General features: G+C 32.4%; 1 protein-coding gene across 5 annotated transcripts in view; it reads right to left on the bottom strand.

Annotated features, from left to right (window-relative positions):
- TAOK1 (TAO kinase 1) overlaps positions 1-12,666 on the bottom strand; it is a 152,026-nt gene that overhangs the window by 18,611 nt on the left and 120,749 nt on the right. For all 5 annotated transcript variants that reach the window (XR_013177759.1, XM_077165376.1, XM_077165377.1 and 2 more), the window contains 4 exons: positions 9,499-9,735; positions 7,553-7,681; positions 2,554-2,757; positions 486-725 (listed from right to left, as the gene is read on the bottom strand). Coding sequence is in view for 4 of the 5 variants with exons in the window: in XM_077165376.1 (XP_077021491.1) it covers positions 486-725; positions 2,554-2,757; positions 7,553-7,681; positions 9,499-9,735 (810 nt within the window). In the remaining variant the exon portion in view is untranslated. The remainder of the gene's footprint in view (positions 1-485; positions 726-2,553; positions 2,758-7,552; positions 7,682-9,498; positions 9,736-12,666) is intronic.

Raw genomic sequence — 12,666 nt, 5'->3', positions numbered from 1 at the left:
ACCAAACACAAAGCAAGATGGGAGAAAAACATAATAATTTCACTATTCCCCATTCAAAGGTGTACAGACAATGAAGGGAGAAAGGGTAAAAAGGCATTCTTCATTGGCTCCTGTCCTGATTAAGAACTTATATACAAATCACACTTAGAGCAAGTAGGATTTCAAAATTATTTCTTCGAACAATAGAGAGAAGCCAACAGATAAGCATCTAGTATCAGGCACTGGATATTTAGGCATAATTAAAATTAAAATCTTGATTTTCACTTACTGTCGCTTCCCACAGTTCTTCTAGGGACTCTGCTGAGAACTACATAGACAAAAGTTTGCCATCACAGGCACTTTACATTAAAACCACACAAATTTGCTTACAATTAAAAAGAAAAGTTTCGTCAATTTATGACAAACAAATGCCCTGAAATTTTACAGATTACATGGATGCCTTTTATCTTTCTTCCCCTTTGTCAATCAGCTTAGAATAAAGGTACCTTCAGGCTCTTAGGCTGTTGTCGAACCTCCATGACATGCTTCCGCCTTAGTTCTCGTTCTCTTCGCTTATTATATTCCAGCTGGTTAGTGAGTTCAGTTTGGTGCTGCAATCTGATTAACTCACAGCGCATTTTCTGAATTGTGTTGAGGTGGCGGAACTCCAGTTCTTGCATGGATTCATGTTGTCGCAGAAGCATGGCATGCTCTAAGTCCTTCTGAGTCTGCCTTTTATTTAATTCCTAGTCCATAACATAAAAGATACAATTTACTGCAAGAAAAAACAGATTCTAAAGAACAGGCTAACCAGGGCAAACCACGCAGGCAAAAAAAAAAAAAAAACAGGCTAACAAGGGTTAAATAGTAACCATTATTAAATTATGATTACTATTATTATCAGGGTTTCATAACTTTTACTTTAGTATATGGGTAATTAGTAACGGAAATTTCCTAATCATATTTATTTCTTATTTATTCATAGTATTATGTACTATAAGCTTAAGACATACGAAATCTATCTCGAGACTGAACTTCTTTTACTTTTTGGTGTAGAAGATAGAAAAGATACAACCAGTAAAAATATAATGGTTAAGAGCATGGTTAAGAACATCTTGATAACCTAAATTTTAAATCCTGGCTCTGCTACTAACTACGTGTGAGTCTTTGGGTAACTTACTTAAATGCTCTGGCACGCCAATTTCCTTACCTTCTAAAATGGAGATAACAGCATACTATTTCACAGATTTATTGTGAGGATGAAATGAGTTAAAAAATGGAAAGTTTTCAGAATAGTATCTACCACACAGTGCTCAAATGTTATTCTTTTTCTCAGATCAAAATCAACGACTACACACACATATAATAAGTAGAAATCAACTTGCTCCCTTTACCACTGCAAACCCTCTCCCCAAAGACCAACAGTTTGGTGTGTATGCTTCTTAACTAACTTTTCTCTATATTTATGGTGACACGTCCATTATTAAAAATACACAGTTCTATAAATTAAATAATATACATTATAGTCATGCACCTTGTTCCTTGACTTAACAATAGATATATATACCTTCTCAGTACATATATGTCTTTTTTTTTAAGTTTTATAGTAACCAATTGCTTTGTGATACCATAATTTCTCAATCATTTCTCTGGTTGAACACTTAAAGTGTTTCAATTTTTTAATTTCATAAACAAAGTTTCAATAAATATTTTCACACATCACATCTTATAATCATGTTATTATTTCTGTAGGATAGAGTTCTAAAAGTGATTTGATGGATAAAAGTGTATGTGGATATTAAATTTTAAAAACTACTGTTAAATTATGTTCTAAAAAGGGAGCATCAATTTATAGTCCTACTGAGAGTGCCTATCTCCACATACAATCTTTCAAATTTTTCCTATCCAATTGATGCCAATGTTTTAATTTGAATTTCTTTACTTATCAGTGAATTGGAACAATTATACTATATTTGAAGCTTATTTCAAATCATTCCGAGAAATAAATTTACCTATGCTCATTGGTATCCTTGATAATCAAACAGTTTTCATTGACATAAGAGTTCTACATAATCCCAATCAATAATTACCATTGAAAAAACGAGTTAACTGACAAACCCCATTTAAGATTAAAGATTTAAGATAAATGCCCTATGGTTAATTTTCTCATATTTAAAAACTAATACTGTTTTATTCATGCATATTTAATATTTATGGTATGCTTACTAAAGGGCAGACACTGGAGAAAAACTGAAATAGATTATGTCTGGAACTTCTTTCTAGTGGGGGTGACAGATCACCCCCAAAAAAGTATGTATGATTGAGAAGTACAGAGAAGAAAATTTTAAAAAGAGAGGGGGATTTGTGGCCAGGGAAGTCCTTTCGGGGGAGGTAACATTTGAATAGAAGCTTGAATTGAGAAAGCAAGCCATTAATAAATATCTGGGACAAGAGTAATCCATGCAGAGGTTAAGTGCAAGTACAAAGGCCCTAAGACTGGAATGTGGTTGGTGTATTTTTAGGAAAGAATTCTTTTCATAAAAGATTTTTAAATTCCCTATCTCTCAAACTTACCTCCCTAACAAGGTCTTGCTCCAAGTTATGACGCCCAAGTAACATTCTTCTCTTGAAGCGTCGGCATTCCAGCTCTAGGTATTGTCTCTGACGTCGAAGAAGGTTAGCCTCTTCTTCTGCTTGAAAATGCTGTATATTCTCCTTCTGCTTTGAAAGCCACTCCTGTTTTTCTTTTTTTGGGGTACTCTGGTTTTCATTCAGCTCCTGGTAACATAAAAAAATGACACAGTTCAAAAAAAAAATTAACCACATGAATATACCATTTGGTATTTAGTAAAATTAAACAAATATACTTTGTGATTTCTCTCTAATATTCAGGCAGGGCAATAACCTTGATGAAGTAGGTTACATTTTCATCTCTCCTGAGTTACCCAGGAAAAAACAGGACAGAAAAAGAGGAATATACACCAGAAACCATGATACCTTTTAGCTTTACATTAAGCTACATTTCTGATGGTTCTGAGTCTCAAAAGCACATAATTGGTAAATAAAGTAAAACACATCTTTCTTTAAATCCTCCCTAAGAGGAGACAGAAGGCAGTATTTTAGGTAAAAATGATATATGAAAAATAAAATTAGGGCTAAAATGGAGTTAAACATTTCTTACTCTTAGATTTTAGATATTCTAAATACTAAGGTTTTGACAAAATTATGGGTGGGCTCAACATAAAAGAACTGGAAATTGAAATGGAAATTCAACAAAACCATGTTACAGTAAGACTTCCTTTATGAATGGTATTTAATATCACCTTAATAATCCACTGAACAAATCAAAATGCAAGTTTTCCTACATCATTTTAAATACCATATCACAAACTACCTTAATGAAAATGCATTTATATTAGGCAAGATGAAAAAAATGACAATACTTTCTTGGGGCAAACCTTAGAATGCTAGCTAATATTTTCACCTTAAAAAGCATCAACACTTCTGTGCTTCAGAAGACTTTGTCAAAAAGATGAAAAGCCAACTCAATGGGAGAAAATATTTGGAAACCATATACCATATATCTGATAAGGTTGTGATATCCAATATATATAAAGAAATCCACAATTCAACAAAAGGACAAACTCAATAATAAAATGGGCAAAAGACATGAAGAGACATTTTTCCAAAGAGGAAATACAAATGGCTAAAAAGCACGTGAAAAGATGTTCATCTTCATTAGCTACTAGGGAAATGCAAATCAATACCACAATGAGGTATCATCTCACACCTACAAGAAATGGCTGCTATTAAAGAATCAGAAACCACAAATGTTGGAGAGGATGTGGAGAAAATGAAATATTTATTCATTGCTGGTGGGAATGTAAAATGGTACAGCCACTGTGAAGGACTGTGTGGCAATTCCTCAGACAACTAAATATAGAATTGCCCCACAACCCAACAATTCCGCTACTTTGTATAAACCCAGAATATCTGAAAGCAGTAACACAAACAGACATTTGTACACTGATGTTCACAGTGGCATTATTCACAATTGCCAAAAGATGGAAACAATCCAAGTGCCCATCAACAGAAGAATGGATTAACAAAACACGGCATACAGAATATTATGCAGCAGTGAAACAAAATAATGGCAGGGGGACAACCAAAGCAATAGACTAAGCCCCCAGTTTTGGGGTTTGTTCATATGAAACTTAACCTTGCAAAGGATAGGCTAAGCCTACTTAAAATTAGGCCTAAGAGTCACCCCAAAGAGAACCGCTTCTGTTGCTCAGATGTGGCCTCTCTCTCTCAGCCAACACGACAAGCAAACTCACTGCCTTCTCCCTCTCTACATGGGACATGACTCCCAGGGGTGTTGATTTTCCTGGCAACGTGGGACAGAAATCCTGGAATGACCTGGGACTCAGTATCAAAGGATTGAGAAAACCTTCTCAACCAAAAGCAGCAAGAGCGAAATGAGACATAAATAAAGTGTCAATGGCTGAGAGATTCTAAACAGAGTCCAGAGGTTATCCTGGAGGTTATTTTTATGCATTAAACTGATATCATCTTTTTAGTTAAGGTGTAATGGAGAGGATGGAGGGAAGTGCCTGAAAAGGTAGAGCTGTGTTCCAGTAGCTACGTTTCTTGAAGATGATTGCATAATCATATATCTTTCGCAATGTGACTGTGATTGTGGAGACCTTGTGTCTGATGCTCCTTTTACCTACCTTATCGACAGATGAGTAAGACATATGGATTAAAAATAAATAAATAATAGGGGAAACAACCAAACAAAAGTCTTTCTTGACTCAAGAAAGGCCTATATGGGTCCAGAACATCTCTAGATGGGATGGCATGTGGCTGTTGTCTGTTGGCCCTTCAGCTTCTGGATTCAAATAGCTTCCCCAGGGACATTTTCTTTCTGCAACTCCAAATATCTGGCTCTGTTGGCTTGTATAGCTTTTGCATGTATGTTTTCACAAAAAAAAAAGAAGGAAAAAAGTCCTACTGTGATGATAAAAAAGCATTTAAGCCCTCTAGCCTCCTATATTCTGGAGCAGCTAGAAGGAAAAATAAGAGAGGATCGTATGGTAGCCCATGACAAACTCTGGGATCTATCCTGTAACCACTTTTTGAAGAGTGCTTTGAAAACTACTGCTTTTTTTATTTCTTCGCTTTGTATATATGTTATACTATACAATAAAAAGTTTAAAAAAAAAGTAAAAACAAACAAAAAAGAGATAATGTCCTGAATCACATGACAAAATGGATGAGTCTTGAAGGCAATGCTGAGTTAAATAAGCCAGACACAAAAGGATATTGTATTAAAAAAAAAAAAAAGGAAATTTTATGCTATCACTAATATGAACCGCCTAGAAAATGTAAACTCACAGTTTCATAATGTAGAATATAGGGGAGCTAGAAATAGATAGAAGCTAGAGAAAGGGGAGTGGCTACCTAATATGTACAGATTTATTTATTAATGAGGTTGATCTTAAATGCCTGGGAACGGACAAAGGTGATGGTAGTTAGTTAATGGGGTTATAGGTAATAGTGCCTACTGAAGGTGAAAACAATCGACAGGGGTTATCTAAAGTCATTTCAAACAATTTATTTCTTTTGTACAGTGTTCTCAATGATTAACACTACAAATACAAATAAGTTATTGCATGAAATACTTACTTCATATGTATGACACTTAAACTAAGAGTTAATAATAGAGTGGAATTGGGAAAAATTACCAATTGTATGTGATGAAAATAAATTTAAAATACCATGTTTAAGGTATTAAACAGCAATACCTTACTAGTACCATATCAATATTAGGGGTAAGTAATTGGGGGAGATAAGGGATATAGGGTGTTGGGGTTTTCTTTCATGTGTGGCTGTGTGTATTTGTTATGTTTCTCTTTGGAGCAATGAAAACTTCCTAAAAATGAGAAAGTGGATCACTGTACAACTCAGTGAGGTTACTGTGAGACACTGATTGTATACTTTGGATAGAATATATGGTATGTGAATGTATCTTAACAAAAACCACAGTCAAAAATAATTTTTTTTTAAAAAAGTATCAGCATTGTACAGATATAAACTAGCCATCTCTGAGGAATATTTTTCAGAGACTACTAACCTTAGGTCTTTGCTCTTGTTCAGAAAGAAGTCAATTCTTTGCAACTTTAGATCACAGATATTCAAATGCATAAGAGTAAAAAGCATATAAATTAAGTTCTCAATTTAAAGGTGTATGTGTACGCACTCTATGATAAGAGAGAAAGATGACACAAGCACATACATAGGGAATCTTCTGGGATTTTTTTCAAAATCTGCCAGGGAACTTTCCCACAAAGATTCGGTTCCTTCTTTTATACTGAGAATCATTATTCCAAATAAACATAAATACGCACACAAAAATCTGGCTTCTAAAAGAAAATGAATTTATTAGTTGTACTACAAGCTATGAGCCTAAAGGATTACTGAAGTCAACTCACCCATTAAAACTACATTCTCATTTCACTGGAAAACAGAACTGTACAAATGCATTCTGGTGGACATTTATTTATAGTAAAAAAATACTATTTACAATTTCTTTCACTATAAACAATCTTTTTCATTTATATACAGTTGAGAAACCCTATTTACAATCTTTTCCAGCTAAATGTTCCAGTAGAGTTTGGCTTTTGTATTATTGTAATGGGAATATATTGCAGAGTATTCTCTGTGGAGTTGAAAAAAATCTTGTGGAAAAAAAGCCCATTTGACAGAGTATATACTAAGTCTTTGTGCCACCAATATGTACATAATGAGATTTACATATCTGATTAAAGGCAGAAGAAATATATCAAAGCAATTACTCTGATTTTATCAAGATTAACTACTGTATCAAAGTGTGCTAATTAATCACATGGAATAAAAATTACAACAATCAGTCTATAAGAGAGGGAATAAATTAAAAGGCATTTTACTATCCTGGCACTTTCTAGAATAATGATCCCCTTTCAGAAATTATATTGGAACAATTAAGGCTTTCTTCAAAGTTCGACCAAATCTGGTTTTTGAAGAAGTTAATTAAAGCAGCAGCACATGAAGAACAAATAAACAGAAATCATGTAGCCATAAAGAAATAATCCGAATGGGTCTCCTATTAAAGATGTGATAGCCAAATATATTTCTCATCCTTACTCTATGTTAAAATAAGAATAAGAACAAATTTCTTAATCTTCTCAGCAAAAGTAAGAAGGTATGGTATACTTTTAAAGTAAGAAATGTGTGGCTTTATTCACATCACTTTTATTTTTGTGCTAATTAGTTACTTACAGGAATGTAGGAAAGTTATTATAGATAAAATAATTTATATTTTCAGGAGTTGATTCTTTTTAGATCCTACTCAACTGCAGAACTCATTCAGTTAAAGGGTAATTGATAATAACCAATGTCTTCATTTAAACTGATAAACATTTAGTGGCCACAAATACCAAAAGGAAATTTAATCCTAACATTATATGATTGATTACCGGTGATATTATCAATAAGCAGATAACTAGCTTGATAATTCTTATAAAATAAGTACCTCCTTAAGCTGCTCTTTTCGAAGTTTATATTCTCTTTTCTGGGATTCCAAAAAGCTGTTGAGTTCTTTCTTCTGTTGGGCCTGAATATGTTGCTGAAATTTTTTCTCCTCATTGGCCATCACTTTAGACTATAAAGCAATTTTTTAATGAGATCAAATTAGGTATCTTTGAATAGTCTTATTCAAAGCAGCAGTTTAATATACATCACTAAGGATATCTATTTTTACAAGAAATTAAAATCAGTGTAAGCTTTACCAAAATTAAGAATATGTAATCAAAAAAAAAAAAAAAGAATATGTAATCAAATTCAAATTTGAATTTCCAGAGCCAATAAAATGAAAGATCTTAAAACACTGATACTTTACAGGGTCAAAACGTTTCCACCTTTTGTTTTTTTTCATCGAAAAGAAGTATAGTTACATACACACAAAACAAAACAAACATAATTCATTTTCAAATACAACTAAACCAGGATCTTTTATTTAGGTTAACTTTTATATTAAACAGTATAATACATTTATCTTCAAATTAAATTCTGACTTCTAATTCATATATTAAATAACTACATATATATAAATTATACCATTTTACTTCTGATTATGTATGCTATATATCTCCATTGTAGGACATTTAGGAAATATAGGTGAAAAAAATGAAGAGAAGTCTTATATGTTTTTAGCACCCCAACATAACCAAAATAAACATTTTGGTGTGTACCTTTCCTAATTCTTCTATGCATGAATATATATTTTAAAGAAAGATGAATATCCTGTTTCATCAATTGCTTCCCTAGATGTTAGAATCTATCTCTTCCCCAGTTGTAAAACGACTGCAAAATAAAATTTTTTTTTTTTTAACATGGGCAGGCACCGGGAATCGAACCCGGGTCCTTGGGCTTGGCAGGCAAGCATTTTTACCTGCTGAGCCACCATGGCCCGCCCCAAAATGAAATATTAACACCATATTGTGCCAAATTAAGGGAGATCAGTTCTTTCTTTTGGGTATGGAGGAAAGAGGAGCAGAGTAGCTAAGGGAAATAATGCTTCAGTGTGGACTACTCAAATATACTTTGATGATACTGTGTGAATTTACTGAAAAGCTTACATTTTACTTGGCAAATATGACAAAATAAAATGAAACTGAATACATACTAAAAACATTAGAAGAAAGCGTTTCATGTAAAAAGAATCTTAAAACATATATTTGATTAATACAGTACAATAATCCACTTGTTTGTAATTAATAAAATGGGCTAAATCTGAACCTCTGAATTCACAATTTCCAACTTTCTTGTATGCGTTAAAATAATATTTAATCCTTCTGATATAAAAATGCAGCTCTAAAGTTAATGAAGGTTTAAAAAAACATACAGAACAAAAGTTACTGCAGAATCATGAATGACTTTTTTGAGATAGTAGTTAGTCCATAATCACCTATCTAAAGCTACTGATTTATTACAGTCCCCAGGTAAATAGGAACTCTAAACCCAGAACAGGTGAATGACTTATCTACTGTAACAATATAAAATTATCAAGTAATAGGGAATGATCTATTTCTATTGGTTCCCAGACCCAATACTTGATGTTACAGCACATTCATTTTTCATACTCATAATTTTTATTGGCTACTACAAAAAGCTGTAAGATGGAATACTCTAAGTGATAATTACTTTTAAGATTTGTTTGTTTTAAACAAAACACACACACACACACACACACAAAATTAGTGAGAAAAAAACACACACACAGGATCAATTTTTTTTTTGTGATTGATCTGCCACCAATTTACAGAATGCCTTCTATGAGTTATATAAGTGATTCTCTGTTTCCTTAAACAATTTCTTTGGTACCTAGGAATGGTTATCATAATATTAAAATGTCATCTTAGTTAATTCTGAAAGGATCATAAGCTAAAATAAGCAAATTAATAATACTAATTTGGCCACCTCTTTTTCCATTGCAGCCTGATGTTTCTTGATAAGTTTCTCCATTTCTGCAGCAAAATTGTTACGTTGAGTTTCAAGATCTTTGTCTAATCTGAGGCGATGTTCATCCATCTCAGCCTTGAGCTTATTTTCCAGAGTCATCAGCTGCTTTTGATGTTGCCGCCTCATACGCTTATAGCCAGACATCTGTTCTCTAAGCTCAGAATCCTGCTCATGTTCTTGCATTTGCCTTGTGACCTACACACACAAACAATGGAGAGAAAAGAATAAAATACAGCAATACATTTCTCTTTTAAAAGCATTTTAGTTCACTCTACTATTCAAGGAGGAAATAAATTTGAGATTCCAATGTCAAAAGTTTTCAATGAAAATTCCAACAGTTTTTTAAAGAAACAGACAAGTAGGTCCTAAAATTTATATGGGAATGTATAGGACCTAAAATACCCAAAACAATCTTGAAAAAAGAATAAAGTTGGAAGACTTGTACTACAGTAATAAGGCAGTGTGGTATAAAGATAGGCTAAATAGGTCAACAGGATAGAACTGAGAACAGACAGTATACATTTTGTCAATTGATTTCCTGGCAAAAAAGTCAAGTTAATTCAATGGGGGAATGTCTTTTTAATAAATCCTGCTGAAACAAGCTTGTTTTCAGCATAGAAAAAAATAAATCTTCACACTTATATTACTCCATACCCAAAAGTTAATTTGAGAATAATAATTTGACCCAAACATAAAACCCAGAATCATTAAGCAAAAGAAAGCATAGGAAAATATCTTCATGACCTTGGCTAGGAATATACTTCCCCAGCTGGCCCTCGCTAGGTTTTTATTAAAATAAAGATAAAGAAAAAAATCTATAAATTGGATTTTTAAATTAAAATTTTGAATTTTGTCTGCATCAAGACAATAAGAAAAAGAACAGGCAAATCAAAGACTAATAATAAAAGGTGCTCACAAGCTATGTACAAGACAGAGGACTTATATACAGACTATAAAAACAACACCTACATATCAATATTTAAAAGATGAATACAATAAAAAATTGGGCAAAAGATGAATTAACACTTCACTACAGAATATATCTAAATAAACAATGAGCACATGAAAAGTGCTCAACAACCATAGTCAAAGGAAACTGCAAATTAAAACAATGAGATTTAAATCCACACTCACTAGAATGGCTAAAATAAAAAAACTGGCAATATCAAATATTGGGGAGGATTTATTCTAACTGGAACTTCTTTTTTCTTCTTTTTTTAAAATTTATTTATTAATTAAAAGAAAGAAACAAAATAAAACAACATACATAATCAGTAATTCACAATATCATCACTTAGTTGCATATTCATCATTTCTTAGAACATTTGCATTAATTCAGAAAAAGAAATAAAAAGACAATAGAAAAAGAAATAAAATGAACACAGGAAAGAAAAAAAAAAGATTATACCTACCATACCCCTTACCCCTTGCTTTCATTGATCACTAGCATTTAAACTAAATTTATTTTAGCATTTGTTCCCCTTATTATTATTTATTTTTATTCCATATGTTCTACTCCTTTGTCTAACTGGAACTCTTAAAATACTGATTATGGGAATGTGAAATAATCAAACCACTTGGAAAACTGAAAGTTTCTTATGATGTTAAATATACATATATTCAATGAAACACTAGCAATCCCACCCTTTATATAGTTATTCAAAATAAATTAAAATATCATGTTCTCAAAAAGATATATACAAGAATGTTTCTAGCAACTTATTCATAGTAGCCCAAAACATAGAGTGTGGTACCTGAGAACAGATATTATAATATTAAAATGCTATTTTGGTTAATGCTGAGATGGCTTTAAGATAAAATAAGCAAATTAATACTACTAATGTGGATGTATGTTTTTCCATGGTAGCCTGATGTTTTGTTTATTCATTATTATTATTTTCAAGGGGGTGGTGCATGGTCTGGAATCAAACCTGGGTCTCTCACATGGGAGGTGAGCATTCTACCACTGAACCACCCATGCACCCAGCCTGATGTTTCTTGATAAGTTTTCTCTATTTCTGCAGTAATACTACTATATTGAGTTTCAAGATCCTTGTTTTGGGAAACCAAATTTTCATCAACAGAAGGATGGACAAACAAATGTGGTATATTCACACAATGGAACACGATTTAAAGCAAAAAAGGAAGGAATTATTGATACATACAACAATATGGGTGAAACTCAAAAACATTAAACTGAGCAAAATAAACCAGACATAAAAGAATGCATTCTCTATGATTTTATTTACACGAAATTGAAGAATAGTCAAAACAAATACATGGTGAAGAAATAAGAAAGTAGTAGTGGTTGTGATGGTGGGGTACTGACTAAAATGGGGGATGATAAAGGGAACTTTCTGGGGTGACAGAAATTTTATATATCTTTTTGGGTGACAGTTAACATAAGTGTATACAATGGTAAAAATTTTCAAACTGAATATCTAAAGTCTGTGCATTTTATTTGTATGAAAACATTCAAGGTAGAAGAAGGTAGACTGAGTTATATGGCTTATAATAATTGAATAATATAACTATGCTTATATTATACTTTTTTATATGTAAATGGAATTTCTGAGTTTAAGATAGGAATCTATATCAGGGTCTTGATCTATTAAATCCATACCTTAAAAATGTTCTTAATTCAATTTGAGGGAGCTAAACCATGGGACAGAACTCGCTTGAGAAATACTTAATATATGCTAAATCACAAAAATGTTTTCCCCCAGCTGGCTCTTATAAGGTTTTTATCAAAATAATTATGGAAAAATTAAGCAAGACTCTTCCACCTGTTCTGTTCAAAGAGTTATTTATATCTGCAGAATAGCAGGAATGACCTACATTGAATATGATGGAGAACTGTGGTCCTGAACTCATATCACACAGATTTATGGGCTATAGCATGGTATTTACAAAAAATAGGCTTTTTATGTAGCTGAAACAGATAGCTTCATTTTTTTAATCTGTCAAAGTTTCTAATAGCCTAGTTTCTTATGACATCTTAATGTAATTTCTTTCTAGTAATTTTTATCTTGTTTTGTTCTTAAGTACCTGACTGATCAGGGTTTTAACTATGCTACTAAAATGACATCCTTGCACAAATAATACATTTTTATAGTTATTTGGGAA

The sequence above is a fragment of the Tamandua tetradactyla genome, chromosome 6 (assembly GCF_023851605.1).
Source record: "Tamandua tetradactyla isolate mTamTet1 chromosome 6, mTamTet1.pri, whole genome shotgun sequence".
In the NCBI taxonomy this organism is placed as follows: Eukaryota; Metazoa; Chordata; class Mammalia; order Pilosa; family Myrmecophagidae; genus Tamandua; species Tamandua tetradactyla.
This window is presented reverse-complemented; position numbering and strand designations above follow the sequence as displayed.